Genomic DNA, 24323 nt, shown 5'->3' with positions numbered 1-24323 from the left:
CCACGTTAAAACATTGTTAAAAAATTTGATAAACACGCCAGTAAGAATATCGATAATAATAGCGATAAATATATCGGTTATACTAATCGATTTTGTTACCCATTTTTGCTTATCACTTATCGATAAATACATTTGCGTATTGATAACTCGATCGTAAATTCGATAACTCGACTGATTTAGATAAATTTTGATAAATGTGCGCTTTGAGAGCTCGCTAAATTTTGATAACTCAAAAACGTGTATATCTCTATATAAATCGATAACTCGGTAAACCTCTATAATACCTCTATAAATTTCGAAACTCGGTTAATTTTGATAGCTCCATGTTTTTTTGAAAGCTATCAACAAGTTCCGATAACTCGTTAAACTCTGGTAACACGATAAAATTCGATAAGCTGTGATAACGCGATAAGCTTATATAACCTTGAAATTTCGATAACTCGAAATTGAAAATTCCAAAAACTTCGATGCAATAAATCGACAAATTTCAGTAAATCAATTATATCAATAACTCGTTAAGCTGAAAGAACTCGATGCATTACGATAAATCGACAAATTTCTATAGCTCTATAAATAATAATTCAATAAATATCGATAACTTGATAAATTTCTTTAACTTGATAAAATTTCGATAACCCTGTGACTATAAATTTCGACAGCTCAATAAACATTTATCAATTTGAATAATACAATACGTTGCGTTAACTCAATAAACATGGATAACTCGATAAATTTCGATAACTAAAAACTACGATTATGTGATAAATTTCGCTATGGTGCTTTCTGTTTTGAAATCGGTTCGGTAGAATCGCCAAACGAATGGTGACAAAATTTATGTTAGAGTGTCTATTATCTATTATGTCTAGATTTAGACAACTGTTCATAAAACAATATCGATAAAGAAATTGAATTTTTTACATTGAAAGAAAGAAGTGTAGTTATATTTTTGCTCTAATTCATTTCAATGCCCCTTTTAAAGCGAAATTGACATTTTTAAATCTTTTTAACCGACTTGACAAAAACGATAAGGTTATTTTCTTAACAGTTTTCCAATGCCATTCAAACGACACGCTTACACAATAAATCTGCATTTCTTTAGGTTAATCTTTTGGTGTTGTTTGCTTTGTCACCAAAAATGCACAACCCTTTAAAATAATAATAATAACAACTTAGTAGAATGTAAACATCGACTAATCTCTACTAACCATACACAACAAGAAAATAAGAAAAATAACCCAAAATATCAAGTTAATGTCTGCAGACAAAAAGAATTAACGCAGTCAAAAGTCGTTGGGTAAACAGTAGAAAATTTTGGGTTCAAAAAAATAATAAAGGAATAAAACTAAATGCTTGTTTAACCAAAAATTAAACAACTAACACCCAAATAGCTTTCGCTTAGTTTTGGCATTGTTTATTTACACTTAACTTTACATACAAGTAGTATTTTAGCTGAGTGAAAGGCAGACATCGTCGAGGTTGTAGTGAAGCAGCTGTCACTATGCCACAATGCTTAATGACTAGTCGACCGCTTGTACGACTGCTACGAGTGTTCATTTGAAAGGATTGCAAGGCACTTAGTTGAGCAAGCGTCAACTCTTGCAAAGCCCAAGGGGCTACACCCAGCCGCCTACCTTTTTGACTTAAACGTTCCACATTAAATCGTTATAAATTTCGCATCCGTTTGGCAACCCTGATAACCGAATTTTTTGTATGCCTGCAATTTTTCTTTTTCATTTACTCATTTCCGTTCGATTATATAAGTCAAACTGCTAATACCCTACCTTCCTGCCGCTGCCTGGTAAGCCTACTTTGTGTATTTATTTATTTATTTTGCCTTGTCTACTTTACTCCGGAGTGTATACAAATCAAAAGGCTTTCGTACACAGCAAAGCAAATAACTGCAATCCTTTCTAGTACATACCTCTACTTAAACCTCTCCCTTCCGGTACGCTAAATTGCCAACCATCCTTCACTGCATTCATTTCACGCGCATCAATTCATTCACCCCGATACAGTCGTAAAACAAACCTAAATTGTTGCGTTACAAGTGCAATTAATTGTATCGAAAGGTATCGTCTGCTCTCCTAGTTAGCGCGCACGGAAAATTAATGTGCAAACCTTTTTGTAGCACTGCTATGTATTGTTGTTTTTGCTGCTGATGACTTTGTCAAATTGATTTCCAGTGTTTTATTGTTCTTCTGCACAGAGTGGCAAACGGCTTGCGCGCTTTGTTAGAAAAATAGCCCCCAAACTTTATGACCTAGTGCTTATTTTTTGGTCTGGAAATGCGGGGTGCTTTTGCTTGTTTTGTTTTTCATTTATTTCTTCTGAAGTGCCGTTACGTTAAGTGTTTATTTAAGTGTTACATACATATAAAGGGTGTGGTTGTTGGTAGTGCGCGAAAGTAGCGGCAATTTGTAAACGGTAAATGGCACTTAACATTTTTATGACCATACTTAGTTAGGAAGGTAGGTAGGTAGCTAGGCGGCATAGCCAAGAAAATTAGTAGTTTTGTTGAGTTTTAAAGCCATGAAAATATGCGATAGATTCCAAATGTGGGGCGGGCGGAATTAGCATCTATGTAAGTCTACACTTAAGCTGCTTAATCAAGAAACTTAGCTTTTGAAGCAAAATCAGTACTGAAAGTAAATCGTTTGAGTTTTTATTTGCATATCTTGCATATTGAGGTAACAAAGAATTGGTGCCATTCACGGTAGCCACTTTGGTACAATTGTACCAAATACGGGCCTTTTTTCTCCGTTTGTGCCTTTTTTGTCTGTTTTGGGCCTTTTTGAAGCAACGTTCGTTTGAATAAGCAGCACTCAAAGTTTCAAATTTTTTAGGAAAATTCGACAAATTTTCATCAAAATTTCAACTTGTTGATCTGAATCTTTAGAACCTTTTTGGATATGCAGTTTTAAAGCCCATACTATTTTAGTCTAATGAAATGCAAGTTTCAACCGCCTAAAAAATCGCGTTGATTTTTGAAAACTTTTGTTTTATTTAACAAGCACAATTTACAAGAACTGGCGTTGTGTTTTTTTTTGAATTTTTGTTGCTTGCGGTCTCCCGCATTTTATTTTATAAGAAATTCACGCTTGTATGGAAAAAAGTACAAAAATGCGTCACAAAAAAATCTCAGATTGAAAATTGAAATTTTGATGAAAATTGTCGAATTTTGCTAAATTTTGTATAAAGTTTGAAGCTGTTTACATGGTTTCGGTTAAAGCATGGACGGCAATTGTTTATAGAAAAATTACAAAAAAAAATTTGTTCGAAAAACATTACGAATATTAAAAAAAAATCGACACGTGATCACTTTTTTGAGTCACTATATATATTTTTGTTGGACGGCAAAAGATGGTACATTTTATTTTATTTTGAGCCTTTTTACTTGTATATTGTGGTACACAAAATTTTGATGAAGTGGCAACCGTGGTGCCATTTTAAAAATGAAATTTTTTAATGCTAAAATTTGTCATTTAAGCTTCGTGGAATTCCGATATAACGGTTTTAATATATTATCTTCTTTTCAAATCTAATATACAATTTTCAAAGCTACTAAGAATCGAAATTTGTATATGCTGGTAAAAATGTTATCCAACAATTTTTAGAATTTGTCATTAAAATACTCGTAATGCTTAATAAAATGGTAAAAACTTGCGTCTGACCATGTTTTTTTAGAAAATCTTATATTAAAGATATTTTTGTAAAACCACTCAGTAAACTAAAAAAAATAGTTGCTATAGCTTCTACCGCTTAGACTTTGTTGTTTTTTCCATTTTTCCTAACGAACAAGCCGTGGTACAAAGCTCAATAACACTATTGAAAAAAAAATATTTATAAGAAAAAAATGTGAAAAGCTTGTGAGTTTCCTTATTTTATCCATAAGCTAAATAAAATATTACAAAATGGATGCCAAACGAAAGATACTGAAGAAAGTTTTATTTCGAAATTTTCCACCTTTTTTAAGTTTAAATCAATTTCCCAGAAAGTGGACTAATTTTAGTCAATCAAAATTAAATTTTCATATTTCTTCTGCGTATAAAATAATGAAAGGAAAGTATCCTGTACTCATTCTATCCTTCCGTTACATACATTTCTGTGACTGCCACTACCACGCCTTCTTTTATGGGACTTCACGTAGCCATGCCCCATAGTCATGCAAATTATAAAATTAATGTGAGCAATTTGCGGTTTCACCAAACGAATCGAATCCAACTGGTGGTTCCATTGAGACCTTGCAAAATGAGCTTTATACGAGGAGCATAAAGCCATAAAATGCAGCGCTTATTTATTTAGGAACGCCTCGGTGACCAATAGCTCAGAGCTCGGTGAGTCGGTGAATGAGTAAACGAATGGAATGCCGCCTGCAAACACCAGCACAGCTGCCCAATAACCAACTAACAGTGCACTGCTAACCGCGGAGTGGAAGAGGTGTAGAAAGCAGTATTCATAAAATTAAATGTGCCATGTCGAAAGGAAAGTGAAAGTTGAAAAAGGCACAGAGATGTGTACCCACATACATACTTACATATATGTGTATATACACACATACATACGTACTCAAAAGGGTATAGCTATAAAATCCGGCACAAGTGTTGATCCCTCCGTTCGTGAGCAAGTTTAATACTTACTCATTTCCGCTCATTGGACGGAAGTGCAAATTGAAATGCGCCCGCTACTCTTGAGCACTTCTGATGTTGTTGTTGTTGTTGTTGTTGTTGCTGCTGCATTTAACAGCTATCCACATGCGCTCGCTGTTACAGCTTTTGCGCTTCGTTTGCAAGCGGATATTAAAAATAATTGTGGTGTTGACAGTGGCAAATAAATCTTAATTTCCCAGGGATGGCGGCGCGGTTCTTCCTTCACTGTCTTTATCTTCATACGTTTACGCTGCAGCAGCTTTCAAGCAACATTTACGCACGTTTGTGTTGTCAAGTGCAGCCAAGAGCTACTACAAATTAAAATGTTCGTGTGTAAGCGAAGGTGCTTTAAAATGACTATGAAACCAGCAACTGTTCATTGGCATTTAAAATATCTACTTTAATTTCGCTGAAAATCCACGGTTAATGAAAAAGGCATGTGAGTAAAGGAAACACGAAAAGCGCGAGCGATATTTCCAGTTAAATTAATTGCTGGCAATTGCCTAGCAAACATACTCGCACAAAATTGTTATTCGTAAAGTTCCAGCTTTAAGTGCAAATGCAAAATGCATGACAGCGATGATGCCTCTATCCGACTGCTGAATATTCCTGAAAATAAAAGGTTGACATCAACGCAGTACAGGAAAAACGTTGAGCGCGGCAAGCTTGTAAGGAGTATGTAACATGTGACGTTTATTACAGTGCCACTAGGCGGTGCAACTATTCCATATAGAATTTGTTGATGGGCATAGACTTCGTCTCCTTGTTTATGCTCCGGTATTGTTCTATGAATTCTGCTTATTTTCACCAAAGTTTCAAACTCTTTAATCAGAATTTTGGTATGCAGTTTTGCAGACCATTTCATTCTAGTATAACGAAGTGCAAGTTTCAAGCTGCTATAAAATCCCGTTAATTTTTGGCAATGTTTTTTCTGGCAGTGTTCTCCATATAAACGAAAATTGTCGCACATACTTTTGTATGGAAAAAACGTGAAACACCTTCAACAAAAAAAAAAATCATTATTGTGAGCCGTCTGCAAATGTTTTTTAATGTGGGCTGTCGCTTCACCTGAACATTTGAAAAGAAATTCCAAAGAATCGGCAAAGAATCGACGAAAAAAGGCCGATGCCGATGCCGATACCGATGCTCAATTTTGTGCAGATACTAGCCGATGCCGATGCCGGTCGGACTCTAATCATAACTGGCAGCCAAGAAATTTCACAATCGACTCAAAATCCTCACTCTATGTGAAAACAAGGATGGAGAGATCAATAAAAAGAGGGCAGCAAGACCTGAGTGGAACATCTGAAGTTGCTAGCAAGCCAAAATATGGCCCAGATATCCCTTGAGAAAGTAAAGCACAAGTCAATTGGTTTCAATACAGTGGCTCTTTGCTGCAAAGATGAAGAAGGTAATCTGGTAACTGATGTTCAGTGTTCGGAATATACTTGAGTTATATGGAGCGAGCTTGACAATGACTGTTGCCGCCCTTTAGGAAGAAGAACCCCGACCAATGAATATGGCCAAAACTCACATTCCCCACTCAAAGCAGCTGTAATGGAGCTTAAAACCAAAACATCAGCAGGAGCAAAAAAAGCTGAAATCCTTCATATTAGATAAGAAAAATCAATATACCCCACTTATTCTTCTGCTATGGAGCCCCTTTAGGTACTTAGTACGAAGGGAAGCTGTCTCTACGTCTCCTTGATTTGTATTCTGAAAACAAGTGATCTAAATCCGTTGCTAGATATAAAACTAAATCAGGCTTTGAATATGGCTATGAAACATTTTAGTTGCACTTTCAATGTATTAATAAGATATCTGGTCCAGCGGTCATTTATGCATTAAAGGTTTTTTTTCTTTCAAATTTGTTATCTTCGTATATAGATATTTTGACCGATTTTTGCGCGGTCGTTGTGCTGCTAGCCTTTGCTTGAACCACTACGAAGCAGTTCGTAGGTTTCTTGCCGATTTTCTTCATTATGCCTCCTGATTCTATAGATCGAAATTGAGGATGTCGAAAAAGCGAATTTTTATCTAAGCTTTGCCGGTGATACCCTCGAGCCTCCGAACATGCCAAGACGAAACGTTTTAGCAAATAAATATGGAGTTGGAGAAGACAACGTCGTAGTCTGCCCTCAACGAAAAGGTGTCTTATTAAAAAACTTGAGATATGTATTTAAGTGCCATAAACTTCTGCGACGCGAATGCCATTCTAGTCGGAAATAGAAATTGTTGAGTTTATTACCAGAAGCATTTTAGTGAAGCTTTACGGTGCGATTGCTGTCACCGTGTCTTAATCACGGTCTGTATGCAGTATTTTACCCTTCAACTTACTTTAGCTTTTTTTCGCTAATATGTCATTCTGATATCAGCCAGCGACTTTACATGCCAGGGGAGTTTTAGGGCTTTCAGCAGAATATCAAACATGTCAAAAATAATGTTCGCCAAGACTTCTTCAAACACTTTCATTAGTCTTCCAATATCGTTCCTGCACTCCCATCCTCCGTCAAAGTAGATCTGACTATCCGGGGGAGACTACCTGCATCCCTTGATTTGAGCAGAGAAGGTTTTAAGGGACTCCTTATCCTGAGAAGCATATTCATAGATTTTATCGGTGCTACTCTGTTGATATTTTCAATTGTGGCTACAAGCCGCTCTAATCAACTTTGAACAGATGGCGAGGCCTCTATCTTGGTAGATTAAGGCTGCGCAGCCAGCGTATTAAGATGCATTAAACATTTAATAACACCCCAATAACTGTAGGGGTATAGCATGCCATCTTACGCGTACAGTTTTGTGCCGAGTGATTTTTCTGGGTTTTGTAATCGCAAGGTCTGAGTCCTGAAAATATGTATTTTAGGCAGACTAACATCTAACGGATACCCCCGGCAGTATTAATCGATTTTAACAATTGTTTGAATAATTTGGTGATACAGTAGTGGGTACCAAAACCAGGACACTGCTTAACAGTGTTAAAACTCAACTGTGTCCTAAGTGAATACATTTTTCCATAGTTTTTATAAAAATATAGTTCATCCTTCAACAAAATCTACAAAAATCTGGAAATGCAATATTTAAGAAAATTCTGAAAATTTTCATAAAATTGTTTACCCATTTTTTATTACATATTTTAGGAAAAATTTGGGTATACAGGTTTGCGGTTTATTTTTAAATTTTATTTTTTAAATTTTTTCGATGAAAGAATTGCTCTCTTCAATGTAACATTGCTAGAATTCGTTTTTTATTTGAAGCAAAATCATTTGTTATTATTATTATTAATGATTTACTAAATATTTGATTTTCTATTTATTTCTACTTCAGCTTTAACTATGGTGAAATTACTTAACGAAAGAAAATACACGGGGCCCATATCGAATGGTCCATATATTGATGGTCCTCTGAAATAACGGCACAATTTCAAAATTCTGAAAGACAAAACCCTTACTACTGTTAAGTGTCTCGTGTTCCTGATCCTTGTCTTAACCAGGTATTATCCTTACTTAAGTACGGAGCAAGGATTACTAAAGCAAGTAGTAAAAATTAGACATGCATTAGACAAGGATTGGAGAAATGATACACTTAACAGTAATAAAGATTTCACTTTTTTGAATTTTGAGTAGTGCCGTTATTGCAGAAGATCATCGATATGCATATGTTGCATAAAAGCCCTCATGCATAAAAATTGAGCTTAAGCTCAGACTCAACTTTTGCATCGATGGTGTGAGCTCAAGCTCAAGAGTTTATACTGAAAATCGAGTCGGAGCCTATCAACCACATCCGCGTTAAATTGTTTTACCTTTTATGTATTTTCCTGCAGCGATTAACTGCATTCGGTAAAAAGCACTTGAACGCTTTTGTTTCACTTCAACTGGCCGGCTGAGCTCTTAATAGCTACCATAACTGCCCTTTAAACATACTTACATGCATAAGCTGGCGCATATAACTATATATATGTATTTGCGACTACATACAATTGCATATGTACATATCTGCCTCTATGTAAAAGTTCGATGCAAAAGTTCAGCCATAACCGGCATTTCATAATTCCCTTTATTACAGCGCTTAACATTTGTTGAAAACTATGAGCGCGCACAGAAAGCGTTGAATGATGCTTTGTGAAAAAGAAAAGTTCCGCATTGCGTGTAAAATTCATTATAATTGCGAATATTGTGAAGAAGATGCAATAACACACGTTAACGACCCGGAATGTTTTTTTTTTTTGTTTTTCAAAAATACGAGTGTAAACGTTCAAACGAATGCACTACTAGTCAAATGCATGCCCGAAAAATTGCCAGATTGAGCGAATAAATGCATTAAAAAAATATTTATTTCTCTTTTGCATGGCTGATATATTGACGAAATTACCGAAGAGAAGCACGATAACATGAAGCACTTCAGAAAGTGCAGTTAAAACGCAGAAGGTGAGGCGTACTTTCGCCCGTAAACACTGCGTAACAAATTTAAAATGAAATTTAATGGTAATGTGCGTAATTTAAATTTTTGTGTTTTATGTGAAGTGGGCATTGCTGGCCACCAGCGCACAGTGGTTCAAAATTGTTTGTATTCACAATTCACAGGAGCCTTCATTTTTCACTCAGTTTGATATTTTTTTTTATGAAACCTAAAAAAATGGGCAAGAGACCAGTTGAGCCCAAATTTTTAAATTTTGGTTTGTTTGTATTTACATTTTTAGTGCAAAGTGCAGAAGAAGTAGAAATTTTGAAGAAACTCGATTCTCCTGTTCCAGTTAATAAATGTTACATAATAAAAACTAGTTGTAGGGTTCTCACGAAACGAAAAAAAATTAAAACAAAAAAAAATTTTAAATGTAAAAAAAAGTTTCACCAAAACAATTTTTTTTTTGTTTTTATAAAATTGAGGGTGTGCAATTTTATAGATCATTAAATTTTAGTAGTAAATAAAGTGCAAGCTGCAAGTGGCTAAGAGTTCGCGTTGATTTTTAATAATATAACAAACGCCTTTATTTCCAATTTATCAATGCAGATGCGCGAAATGTTAGCGAAAAAATTATTAAAAATCAGCGCGACCTTTTAGCCGCTTACAAATTGCATTTTATTATACTAAAATTTAACGATATGCATACCCAACATTTTTCTAGAAACTAATTTTTTTTAATTTTGGGATTTTTTTTTACATTTCAAATTTTTTTGTAAAATTTTTTTCGTTCCACGCGAACCCTACAAATGTTTTCAACTCGTTTTTTTTATGTAACATTTATTAACTGCAACAGGAGAATCGATTTTCTGCAAAATTGCTACTCTTTCTGCATTTTGCACTAAAAAATTTAATACAAACAAACTAAAATTTAAAAATCGGGCTCAAGTGCGGTCTCTTGCAAATTTTATTTTCTATCATTACAAAAAAAAAAAATAATTAAATTGAGTGAAAAATGAAGGCTGCAGTGAATTGTGAACACTAAATTCCAGACTGTGCAGCGCCGCATGTGAACATAAAATTTATTGTGCAACTAGAAGTTTTTGTTCAAATGTCGATTGCTGAATAGCACTTGTTGGATGGAGCAGGTCAAGTAGCGAATGGATGTTGAGTAGGGAGAAAGTGGGGGAATGAGAGGAGAGAGTATCAGAGACTTGCTCCGACTGAGTGTCTTTCTAGGTGAACCAAACAAAATTTAATTTATTTTACGGCCCGAAGTTTTACCCTGGATATTCAAAATAGGTCTTCTCAATCTAAAAATACTCTGCATAATCATGCAGTTGTATTTTTGTACATATGTACATACATAAGTACACAGGAATTAATTAGAGCTCGAAATTTCTTTTATTCCAAACAACTTTCATCTTCTCGGTCAAACTCTTCTCCAAAGCTTACTACCTTTGGTGTTGTCATTCGATTACGAAGTTATTCCCATTTCAAACAGCAAGCAACAACAAAATTTGGTTTTGCCAATGCCAATGAACATTACATATTTTTTCTCATTTGCATTGCCCAGTTTTCCATTTTCCTTCTGATCTTTCAATCCACTTTTGCAGTTTGTATAGTTTAATATTTTTTTTATTATCAAAAACTCATTTAATTGCATTGTCACACCATTTTTCCTTTGATTATTATTTTTTAACATTTCTTTTTTTGTATTTTTTGGTACTGACTTTTAATTATGAATTGTGAGTTCAGTGCATGCAAGCGAATTTCATAAAGTTTGCTTTGTTCCCTTTCTTCTGCATACGTATTTACCTGTATATTTAAGCCTTTCCACTTCAACAATTTCTTTATTTATGTTGTTTTTGTCAGGCAACCCTTTTGTTCGCACCTTTTTTGCCTTTTATCATTCATTTGTATCCCTGGTTTAATTTATTCAAAAATTGTAATCAGGATGCGAAGTGTCCTTTTTGTTTGTCCAATTACTTGTATTTATGCATGCGAACGCATGAGTGTGTACCTAAAACCCTTTATTTTTTGTTTTTTTTAAAGAACTACACTTGAACAAATTAAAATCGGAGTTTTTCAAAAAATTTTATAAAAATTTTATTACACAAATACTAAGTACAAAATCACTTATGTGCAAAATCTCTTAAGTACTTAGGCCGGCTTAAAGTTTAATTTAAACTACCAGCACTTCGTCATGCTTCAAAACAAATTCAGTTCTTTCCAGCCAGATGCGACCGGTGTACGTGCTTACCCGTCAGGTAATGACTGGTTTAGTTTTACTCTGCGGAACCAGACCTAGGTGTAGCTCCCACCGATGGTGCACTCTGAAGTTAAGGCTTTCTAATCACTGCAATGTATACCGCGTGGGGAATTTGTCATTAAGGAAACTACTGACTGGTTTCTTAACAGCATGACACCCTTTAAAGTGGTGAATATTTATTAAGACTGCCCCTGAAGAAGTGAGCCAAAAGTCGGCTTAGTAATCAGCATACTAAGTTGCAAGGTTAATTTGGGCACATGTGGATCGAAGGTAGTGAAAAGAGTTCCGTAGACTATCCAGGTGGCAATTATCCTTATTGATTTTGCCCGAGCACTGTCAAATAGTAATACTTGCAATGGGCTTTCAAAGGAGTTTGCTACCAACTGCTTATAAGACGATGACGTGGAGTCAACTCAACATCTTCTCATCTGGCCTTCAAATGCATTGTTTCACCTTCAAAGCGAGGCTTCTGTGGCAACGGTAGTGGGTGACTTTCGGTGCCATGATGAAAAAGAAAAATATTACATGCTGGGAAAGCATCGGCAAAACCGTAATTATATAATTTAATGATTCAGATACCACTACAACATGGTTTCTGCCCTGTATTCAACAATTGTAGGAATACGATTCGATCATATTAACGATATTTGCTTAAAGTCAATCGTCGCCTTTTGCCCCGTAAATTCGGTAATTGGAGGTACAGACTCAAAGTGCTTCAGCTACCTTGCGAATTAAACAAATAATACCCGTAAGAAGTCCATTGCACCTATTGCCATAGGTCAGTAGTTACAGAGATAGAACGAGTTTAGAGTGAGTAAGGCATGAGGTAGAGGAACATTGAGGATTAGGTGGGGATTTAAGCGCAATTTTATTTTATAAATTCATTTGAGAAGTGATGTTATTTGTTCCCTGTACTGCTTTTAGTATGCACTAAAGAATTCGAAAGACGAGAACACTTCGTAGCATAATTTCATGCACCTGTATGAGAAAAATTTTTTTTTATTGTAACTAATGTTTTCAAATACTTTAATTTAATTTTACTAGCGTATTTTATTTTCAACATTCATAATTTAAAAAAATTAAAGCTTTGTATATATTTTTGCTTATTAACAAAGTTTCCTCAAATGACTCAATCTCATTCTAAATTGCGCTAAAATGCCAACACAAAAAGTTAAAAGAAACAAAAGAAAATACATTCTCTGCTCGCAGTATTCTCAATCGTTGCCAAATTAGCCTGCGAGCTTAATTCTAATTTCAGTGGCACTTGTGTGAAACTTTCTACAACTTCTTCGCAACTTTTTGGATTACAATGCAACTTAAATTTTCCAAAGAATCTTGCAAATACACAACGCCACATTTATCTCTTTTGTCCACGAATTGAATTTAATCCAAAATCTTATAAGGCTAATGTCTGTCAGTGTCACAAATGTTGCTAACTTTTTCAATAAGTTAGAAGGAAACTTTTGCCTTTTTTAAAATCCAAATATTCGTAGACAAAAAGAAATGAAAGATGAAAGAGGCACGCAGCTAAAGTAGAGCATAAAATGGGCTGTTGAAATGTACACAGTTGTAGATAAAAGATGAATAGAGTGTTAAAATATGGTGAGAATGACCAGTGATAATGCAATATTTCAGTCGTAAATTTTTTGTGGAGTTTTTCCAAAATTCAGAAGATGAAAATCGTATGCTTGGTTTGCAGCTTTTGCGCTTCTTTTAAAGCAGTTATGGAGGAGAGAGAAAAAGTGGATTTATAAATAGTAGTGTGGTTATTTCTTGTTATTCTCGTTTGCTTAGAAAATTATTTCTTTTCGTGATTTCTTATCAAAATCATTCACACTTTAGCTATACAGCCGACTTGAAACTGTAAACTTTCAGAAATTCTTGCAAACATCATTAGATAAATTCTCATAGGACTGAACATGTTTGTAATGAAAATAAAATTATAGTTTAAAAACTAAAGCCTCGCTTTTATAATTTCCATTCGTACTGTTATCAGGTATGTAACTTGAGAATAGAAATCGCTGCATCTTTTAGGCGCATCAATATTACATAGCTACATCCCGAGCTAATAAAAGGGGGGTAAAAAGCACTGACGCCAATTCATACTTTTTGGCACACTAATTGCTATCATGCATAGGTAAATAAATAGGGAATGCAGCAATAAGAAAAAGCTCTCAAAGAGTCTTGAACTATTTTTACGATGAATGCTGGACTCAAATCTGGTGCCACATTTTAAAAATTCTAAATAGATCCATATTGGATCTACCATTTATCATGGAAAAGTTAAAATCCAACGTACGTATGTACACGGCGTATGAGTAACATTCTAATCTCATCTGAGTAACTCATACGCCATGTACGTACCGTGTTGGACATATCATTTTGGACTAAATTAAAAATGATATTACATATTTTTTCTTAGGTCAAGGTTGAAAGTTTAATGCTATTGTATTTGGAGCTTTTTGGCCAGGTATATTAAAAATATTGAAATGATATTTTTTCACTAATACTTATTTATTAATTTTTGAAATTTTTTAATTAAATTACGGTTCATTCCCGAATAGGCGCCATAGGCGTTGCGTCTGACTCGCGAGTCATCTGGGTATGTGTTAACTCGCCTTTCGGCCGCAAACAGTAGAGTTATGCAGAGTCATGTCGGTGTAACTAACATAAACATATTTATTTTCACTAACACATCCAAACCGACTCGCGATCCAGACGCACCGTGTATACCGCCTATAGCAAACGCCAAACAATTTCAAGCTGGAAACTTTGCAGAACACTGAACAAAAATCATCAAATTTTCATCCGCATTTCAAAATTTTTTCTCAGAAGTGTTAAAATTTTTTGAGTCTAGTTTTATAGCTATTCAATTGTAGTGCAATAATGTGCAAGTTTGAAGTGGCCAAAAATTACCGTTGATTTTTTAGATTTTTTCCCCCGAAGGAGTTGCGGTTTTCTTCGATATAAAAATAAGTTTTATGTATGTATATTAGGGCGGAGTAATTTAATTTCGAAAAAAGTGTATGTCATTTTAAAATTCAACGTTCGGTTCTAAACAAAAGTGGTGTACAAACTACATTTATACAAAAAAAATTAAAAAAAAATCAGCGTTTAATCATTTTTTCTGAACTAAATTAATTTACCATTTACAACATTTTGTGTTTTCTTCATACAATATACTACTTTTTCTTTTGAAAATTTGGAGGGTCAAATGTCTTTTATATGGTATATAGTTTGTTCACCATTGTTGCTTAGAATTAATCTTAAAAGTTGAATTTGCTATACACTTTCTTTGAAAATTTTGCTCCGAACAAATTACACCGCCCTAATATATATCGTTCGCCACGATGAATATCAATATACATACATATGTATATATGTGTATATTATAAAGATATGTATAAAAAAAATAACGATAATGAATTATTTGTTGTTAATAAAAAAAAAATGTTGCGGAAAATTAGCAATAATTTACACATGGTAGACGCTAAATATATAGATAAATTGTATATCGAAGCCAAATATATCGAAATAAAGATGCCGTTTTTGATGTATATTGAGATAAACTTGGCGATAAATGCATATACCTATAAAGATGTCTATATATAGGGTGATCCATAGGACTTAGGCTTGCCTTTGCACAAAAATAATTAAACTTTTTTAATTCTACAGAATTTTCCATTTCATTTGATACCCAAGCTATGTTTCTACTTTGCACTGAATTTTATTAATAATTTTATGATTCAATCATATCTGACGTCAAAGAGAAAAAAAAAAAGTTTTATTATAGGGGGGGTTTGCGAGCATATTAATTTTTTGTGTGTAAAATTCACTGTCGCACGATGTTGTCATTTCGATACAAAAATATATTTCCTTGTTGCCAATGGATGTGCTTGGGCTCTACCGAATAAAAAATTAATATTTTTTATATTTTTTATATTACTTTTTCTTTTTAATTATGCCTGTATTATTTTTTCACACATATATAGCTTCCCTTTTGAAATCATTATTTGCGTTCTAAATCACTTTCTAAACGCTTTTTAACACAATAAAACAATAAGAAACTACAACTCAAAAAATGCACAAAATGTGCCTTATTAAAAAAATTTTAATAAAAGAAGAAATACATATATAGATGTGTGCAATTTGCAAATAAATATAACTTAAATCAGTCGCACTTTCTTCAAAAGCATTACTAGTAGTAAGCAGTAAAGACCAAGAATATGTAATGCATAAAAACTAAAAGTATTAAAAATGTACTTCCATAATTTATCACAATCAAGGCCTAAGTGTATACCTAAGTTTATACCTAACGATTATATTATATCCATCCAAAACGTTCTTTGAGAAAAATTATACACATTTACATATACTTAAGTATTTCTAAATATAACTACTAGCCAAGTACTTTGGCTTTCATAAGCAATTAATGTCAATCGCATGCCTCATCTGCTGACAGCGATTGTTCTGATTTCTTTTTGCTTGCACTCAATTTAATTAAGTTTATAAAAAACTGTTGATTTAAGTGGTTTCCTTCCGCCACATTCTTTGCTAGAAACCCTTTTCAGCTTAACTATAAGCAAAAGTATATGTATCAATACCTTCATTTTTCAAACTTTTTTCATTATAATTTCCTTCAATTTTTATTTTTATCTTGCCTTTTTTTATCTGTGTCCCGACAGTGGTTGAAATCCGTTTAGTTGGTTGGGCTTTAAAGGGTGAATAGCAGAAAATGCAAATCATTCAGCACTTACCTTGAAAACTTGACGACAAAGGAAATTCTCTTTAACCGGAAGCAATCTGTAATGAGAGAAAATAAACATGTCAAATAGCAGAAAAATACGTACGTATGTATGTTAATGAGTGGGAAATTATTGAATCGGACATGAATAAAGGGAGATTACAAATGTACATACTAGTTTCAGTGCAAAGTTAGTAATACGGAAATGTTCACCAGAGCAGGTCAAGTGAGGAAAATAAAAAAAGAGTATCGGTAGCAGAAATTGTGAGAAGGAAATCAGTTTGCCTTAAGTTGTCTGCAGTTCACGAAAATAGAAAAGGTAGAAATGCATAAAATATGCAGATACAATAAAAAAAAGAATGAAAAAAGCAAAGGTTTGGATGCAAAAATAAGCATGTATATTGAAATTATTTGCTTGGGGAAATAGTAAAGATTTTCCATCCTGTTTTGAAGGGGATAAAGCGGAACTTGCCAGAATTAGGTATGAGACTTTTGGTGTTGAGAGACGAACTCCTGAGCATTTTAACACCCAACAATTTGCTTAGATTTATTCATAGATGGTATAGATTTTAAACAGAGTAAAAGGAGAATGAAAATAGTACAATGACTCATATCAGAAAAAATTTTGACAACAGATGATAAGCTAAAAATTTTGACAGCAAGTATTCTGAGCTCTCTTTTCTACAAGCTTCATTGGTGTTAGCTCCGAAAAAGCGTGCTTTTTGAATTCATAAAAAATATAGTGGTCGAAACGGCCACAATAAGCACCCTCGCCATTTTAATTCCATAAACAGTTGCATCATAAAAGAATCCCCAAAAAGTTTAACTCATTTACCAGTCGCTTGAAAAATCAAGCAATTAGCAAAAATGCAATTTCTTACGCCAGTAAACTCTTAACTGCCAATGTCAACACAATCAGACAGAAATAAAAACTTTACAATTCCCAACGAAGCGCTACAAATGCATTTTAAGTACACTGAACAAAATGTTCGCACAGCGCTTAAACAAAATACAAAACAAAGCGAAATGAATACATATTTACTCACTTGGCCATTTCGGAGAGTTGTAGACGTCCATCCTTGTTGGCATCGAAGACTTGTAACTGCAAAAAGAAGATAAGAGAAAGTATTGTGTATTACGGAATAGAAGCGGAAATGAAGACAACGAAGTGTAGTGAACACAGCTCAGCATATAAATTAGTGAATTTTACAATGAATTTGCTGAAAACTCAAATACTCTTATTTCCTCAGATAATTTAATTTTTGAACTTAAACAATAGCTTGGCTCGCGCTAACCAACGCTAAGAGCTTACATTTCAAATTACACAACACACACAACACTTTTACTGCTGGCAAATATTTTCGCTATTTCTGCATCTCTTTGGTACTTTTAGCGCCTGGAATTAAATATGTAAAGTATGGCACACTGTATACTTTCTTTCCGCTCTATTCACGCGCCACCTGATGATGTCGGGCTCCCTTAAGGTCACTCTAAGCGTTCCCGACGGTAATTAAGTAAATTTTATGCTACTGCCATAATAACAACAACAATAACTGGCACACAAGGTGCGCTCAAACGAACTCACTGATTTACTGTTGGATAACAAACGCTCAGATGAGTAGCGTTTTAAATTCACTGCGTTGCATTTGTTGTTCGTATAGTAATAATTCAGTTTATTCTATTTACTGCGGATTAGGAAAATCTGTGCCCAGCCAGCTGGAGATGAACGTGCTGAGTTAACCCCTTTAGTGCATTTGATGTGATTTAAGAAGTGATAGCATTTAAGTGAATCGAAATTTGTTTTTTTCCTTTTTGAAGGGTAAGGAGAATATCATTGGAATTGGGAGTATTTAGGCATTGATAATAATAGTTTTCTAAAATAGATTTATTTTATGAAAATTAAAAGTTTTTTTAATACAAAACAATTTCAAAACATTTCACTTACTCCCAAAAATTTGAATCTAAAAAAACTTTTTTTTCAAACATTTTTTATAAATTTTTATTTTTTTTTTTTTAATATAGGCTACTCTTTTTTAAATCAAACGAGAATGTTTTTTAGTAATAATACTCTAATATTCATCATTATATAAATAAAACTCCGCCATTTAAAAAAAATTAGAAAATTGTATTTTTTTTTATTTTTAAAAGTCCCCAAAATAACGCTAGCATATTTATAAATGCCTAAAATTTTTCGAAAAATAACCAAGTTTCTTCAAAAATATTAAAAAAGTTACGACAAATCCGAATTTTTTCAATTCACAAGGTCTTATTTTTGAAAATTTACGAACGACTTTATTTCTTAAATTTCAAAAATTATTTGAGTAAAAATCTAAGTGACTACTTTTTTCGAAAGTTTAAGAAAAATTCAAACTTGAAGCTACATATACTTATATTTTCTATCTAGACAACCTCTTCAATTTCCTATGACCTTTAAAAATACTGAGAAACTTTTGGCAAAATTTTGAAAAATTTATTTTTACGAAACCAAATAAAAATATGAAAATTAAAAACTTTGGCGCTTTGAGTACTATAAAATCTTTTCATTCTTTAAGGAAATTCAAGTGTATTTTCTAACGCCAAAGAGTTCCTATTAAAAAATTAATTTTTTTTTTTTTTTAATTTAAAACAAGAGAAATATTGGAATACCGCTAGTGATTTAAGAAATCATCAAACATCATATCTGCCTATCTTACGTAGAAAAGGCCAAAAGATGCAATTGGAACACACGCACATGTGCTATCAATCAAACACTTTCCGCACTTCGAATCGGGGTTGTTCGGTCATATTTTTAACCCAAATTTCAAATCATCAAACAGCAGCCAAAATTTTGCGTAATTAATAAACACCACACGCCTCTTCACATTGCCTACACTTTGAAAATATTACAGATATTTTTGCTTGTACACAAACTGTTTCTGCAGAAATAAAGTACAGTAAAAATTTAAATGAAAGCGCAGAATACGAATACGCTCATAATTTAAATCACCGAAAAACGACTTCAATTAGTTTTATGACAAACTTCAGAAATTTGTTCGCCTACTAGTTAAATCTGCCACATTGACAGGAAGCGAAAAAGCGATAACGAGACACAACTACTTAAAAACACATGTAAAAAAAAAGTCAAACAAGTGATTGGCAGTAAAAGTTTGAAATTCGCGATAATGCGTAAAAGAGGAAAAACGACATGGAACTACTCGTATAAATACAAACGAAAAACAAGGCCAAAGTGACGCGCAAAATTAGGGCCAGTGAAAATAAAGAAGGCATAAAATAAAATCGTCGAAAATACCTTAAAGCCAGTAAAGTCGTTGTCATGTTTTTAAACCCACTGTATGATTTTGTCGTCCTCAAGATAAAGTCCGATTCTGTCTCGAAGTATAAACCCAGTTGGCGTAATGAGCACAAATTCGGTTGTGGCCAGTTAGGTAACAAATAAGTAATCTGATTTCATTTCTGTTGAAAATATTTATTGAATTTAGCTTAGTGGATGATTGGCAAAGAGGTCTCATTATAGTACAACAGTATTTACTATGTTCGAGTTTACACATTTATTAATTAAGAATTTCGAGTCGTATGAAGAGCTAAGATTTTCACTAGGAATTTTTTGCCATAACAGATTCCCTTGTACGCCGTATCAGAAATTCAACATTTTTCTAGTTATTGAAATTTTTTAATTAGGGTGTCCATAGAAAATGTTTTTTTTTTTTTGAAATTTCAAGACCCTGCCCCCTAATTTTATTCGTTTTTATGAGAAATATTCCTGCCTATTTTTATAAATTTTTAAAGGTCATTTAGAGGTCGCGACCTGTCGATTTAGGTCAGAAAATACGATTTTGTAGATTTATGAGTTTTTGAATGACTATTTTTGATTCGATTTCCAAGATCGACTATGATCTGAGAATAGGATATGTAGGCCTTTAAGTATTTTTTATGAGACCTCTTCTTGTGTAGTATATTGTCACACAAAGCTAAGAACCCACAGTTTTGCGTCGGGTCTCAACAACAAATGCACAATGGTAAAAAACTAGAATTTAATGTTCATATTTCACATTTTTCAACCAATTTGATTAATTTAATGAAAGCTGTTAAATAAAATTAACCCGATTTTCGAATTCTTATATGTTTAAATACAATTTTTTAGTGCAAAATGCGGCAAAATAGCAATTTTGAAGACAATCGATTTTCTTGTTTCAGCTAATAAATGCTACATAATTAAAACTAGTTAAAAAGGATTATATGGTTCAGCAAAAATGAAAAAAAAAATTACAGAAGAAATTGAAATGTTATAAAAAAATGTCACGAAAATTAAAAATATTTTTTATTTGAGTTTTTAGAAAAATTTGTATGTAAGAGTATGCAGTGGAAGTTTTAAGTGGCGTTGATTTATAATAACCCAAAACTTCTTTAAAAAAATACAAAAATTTTATTTTGGTAAACATTTTTTTTTATATTTAAATTTTTTTTTGGATTTTTTCGTTTTGGATGATCCCCACAATTGTTTTTAACTAGTTTTGATTATGGCATTTATAAACTGGAGCAGGTAAATCAATTTTCTTTAAAATTGCTACAAAAAAATTAATACAAGGAAATGAAAATTCAAAAATCGGGCTCAACCGGTCTCTTGCAAATTTTATAAGATCTCATAAAAAAAAAAAAATTAATAAATTGAGTGGAGCATGAATGCTCCAGTGTATTATGAACAGTAAATGCCAGCTTTGAACTACTGTGAAATACACTCGGACATGTGTTATTGATTGTCGTGAGGTGATCACCATCAGCAAATCGAATTTCTAGGATTTCTGGGAGACCGCAATAACCGTTCCAATTTCTCAACGCGGACTTTAAAAACTACCAAAGATTTGCATTGGGTATTCAACGTACAGTTCCACTAGAAATTAAACTTAGATACTTGTGTTTATTCCATTTTTATTGCTATTTGCGATGTGCCTCCAAAAGTTTTTGAATTGTCAAACTTTCAACATAAAAACTTGAATTCACGTACATACGTTACGCCGACCGACCAACCACAGCCACACTTACACTTCCCGCCAATTCAAGCCGCGAAGCTAGTTTCATATCTCTTGCCACACACCTGACAAACTCGTCACACCGCACCGCGCACACAGTTAAGTTCCTTAAGCTTTGTTTTAGATTTGCTTCCTCCAACAACAACAGAAAAATATTTAAAACAAAATAAAGGTATATCAATTGAAATGAATCAGCATTTGTGGGCGTTTAATGGCAAAAAGGCAAATGAGAAAGGTTAATGGCGGAAGGGGAGATTGAGTTGTATGCATGTCTGTTGCGTTGCTTAAAAAGTTCTTGCAAGCAGGTTGTGAAATAATAGCCAACTGGATACCACACAATGCTGCAAATGAAGATAAATAGAAAGGATGCTGTGTGCTGTGGTAGGAGAAAGGTTGCCACCTTATGCCGCAAAATAGCACTTTGGCGCTTAGGTACGCAAATGCCTAAAATACTGATAAGATTGCTCGTGTGACATGTTCAATTACTCTGCACGCACACATCGATTTAAACACACCGGCACGGCACGGAACGGCACACAGCCATATTTACGATAACATGCGCTACAGTGTGCCTACGTGCTGCCCAACAAGATCCCTTTAGGGCAAAGTGCGTTACTAGATTTTTTGTTTCCAGTCCCTGCAAGCATGTACATATCATTGGCTGCCTGCCTGCCTGACTGTCTGCTTCCTGGCCAACGGTTTGCGCTAAAGCTTTTGCTAATGTGTAATTCATGCGCTTGGTAGCTGGGAAAAACTTTACGCTCACACTCCCTTAATCGCCTTTTTCAGCCGACATTTTTGCATACTTCAGCTCCCAACAGAATGCTTGCGACTGCGGTGAGGCAGCACACAAAAAAAAACGTAGTAAATCATTAACATTGACAGTTGAAGTGGTGCTGAAGAGGTTGTGGCTTTTACTGTAGTTACGGCGGCAAAAACCAGTTGCCACAGGTGTGCGGTTTGCTATGCTTATCTGCTTTTCTCTCACTTTATGGGCAAAGAAAGTAAAGAAAACATTGAGCTTTAGTAGGTAAAAGTTTGCTGCCTTGTAGCAAGCATGCATTCCAACACACACAGGAGTGTGGGCCGCCTTTGACCTCGTGCTGCTCATCAATTTTAATAAAAATTTTTTGTGGAGATATATTTATGCATATACATTTATATTGCTCTAACCCTAATTAAGCTTAAGTTCTTAATTCCTGTTTATGCTTATAAAAACTCTTTTCATTATTTATGTTTATATGGCTTGACTTTTAAATCCATTTTCATACGCTTTCAGTACACTTGGTTATTATAAAATACTGCAAGTATGTAGATAAAAATCTCATTTGCATTTACGCTTTGTGATTTACTTTGTATCGCGGATATATATGAGCAAATATCAAGAGTTATTAAATTTTTTGACAAAAACGTGATTTTCGTCGAAAATGGTGGCACACTTGTTTTAGACAATGCATTATCTTCATTTCTGCATTAAGAACAAGATTTCATCGCAAAATTGTATTTAAATGAAATCTTAAAAAAGTTATACTAAAAGGATCAAAATGCCAACTCGTGCTCATATACCCATAGTTGTGTGTGTAACGTATACGCGCCGTAGCACCACACAGCAGTTAACTGACACGTTTACTCGCACGCCTTAACTTAAATGTCATATTAGTTGAATGTAATTAAATATTGGCATGAATAATTTTAGAATGAATTTCGAATGTGTTTGTAAAATTGGAATTTTTGTTTCTCAAATCAATCAATTTTTATTTCACAATAATCAATGTATTTTTTTTTATTAGGTGGCAAAGTAGTTTTATTACACTAGATTGATTTGTTTTTGCAAGAAGAAAGTTTCCACTGTTAATGTTAAAATTTTGAAGTATCTTAAACTTTTTAACTCAAAAATCGTTGATTATCAAGAATTAAAAAATAGCTGCAACAGATATGCTGCATGCGGCCATTTTTATCAATTTGGTGGCACACTCTTGAAACTTCACAAGTATGTTGTACTTGATGCCAACTTTCATTGCCTTTAACATGAGCATTCTATTTGAAAACTTCCCAAAGTTATAAAAAAAAAACAATTATAATTTCTTCGAGTGACAATGAAAAAATTCACAATTTCGGTACTTTTTTGCCTAATAAACGGTTTAAGGCTAAAATTGTTGCAAGAATGCTTAAGCGTTTTTTTCTGAATAGAGAAGGGAGTGGCACTAAAAAACTATACTTTCTTCATGGCTTAAAGATTTGGAAATGAAGGAATAAGCGACTTTTATTAAAAAATTTGTCACATTTGAAACCACTTTATGTAGTTACTAGCAATTACCCGGCGTGCTTCGCTGCGCCTTAAATGTATTTTTGTGTTGTAACTCTCCCCCTAAGCTCTTATGGCCTCATTTACAAAATATTTTTAAAGAACTTTATGAAGTTAGATTTCAAAAAATCGATCTATGAAGCATTGTTTATTTTTTTTTTGAGTTAATATATTTTCGAAGGTAATTAGAAAATATGTAAAGAACCGACTTTCTCTTGGAAATTTAATTTATAATCTTATAACTGGAGTCTACTATCGCACCCTTTCCTCAAACGTGTATTGATTCAATATTCAAATAACGTATATTTATATAATTTGAAAAAATCTCCCTACTATACAAATATGTACAGCAATATTAAATAATATTTTCAAATGTTGTGAGAGGGAGTAACAAAACAAAATTACTTTTAAGGCGCAGCGAAGCACGCCGGGTATTCGCTAGTGTCACATGAAATTAACTGAGCAAAGTGCAATGAATAGCTGTTAAACAATGGCACCATCTACTTTAAATGAAACATACTTATTTTCGTGGGGGATACTCACACACCATATACTTTTCTATTGAAATTTTTCCTGAATTTTCCTAGCTATAAACCTCCAACGAATGCAAAACCGTGAAAATCGGTTCGTGCGTTCTGGAGTTATAGCGTCAGGAAGGAAAACCCTACTTATTTTTATATTAATTTTTATATTAAAGAAGATTAAAGAACTGTCCACATTACTCAATTTTATTTTTCACTAAAACGGTATTCATGAATTTTTTAATTTTTTTTTTATTTGCTTCCGCATACTTTTGACATAACAGCTTTCATTTTATGCCGATATTAAACAAATACAGCCTAAGTTTACCCGGGTCCACGTTTTGGTCTGTATCTCGTGACCCAAGTCACCCAGCTATATGAAAAGTGCTCAATCTTAAAGCATTCATGAA

General features: G+C 33.5%; 1 protein-coding gene across 1 annotated transcript in view; it reads right to left on the bottom strand.

The window, feature by feature from the left end:
- Positions 1-24323, bottom strand: part of LOC118744571 (calbindin-32) — a gene marked incomplete in the record, with an annotated part of 160285 nt that overhangs the window by 77002 nt on the left and 58960 nt on the right. Inside the window, 2 exon segments of the mRNA XM_036477694.1 lie at positions 16074-16119; positions 17107-17162. Of these exon segments, the coding sequence (XP_036333587.1) occupies positions 16074-16119; positions 17107-17162 (102 nt within the window).

Source organism: Rhagoletis pomonella, unplaced genomic scaffold (assembly GCF_013731165.1).
Source record: "Rhagoletis pomonella isolate Grant_MI unplaced genomic scaffold, Rhpom_1.0 Rhpom_scaffold_00008, whole genome shotgun sequence".
NCBI classification, from domain to species: Eukaryota; Metazoa; Arthropoda; class Insecta; order Diptera; family Tephritidae; genus Rhagoletis; species Rhagoletis pomonella.
The sequence above is the reverse complement of the archived record's forward strand: the minus strand, read 5'-3'. Positions and strand labels throughout refer to the sequence as shown.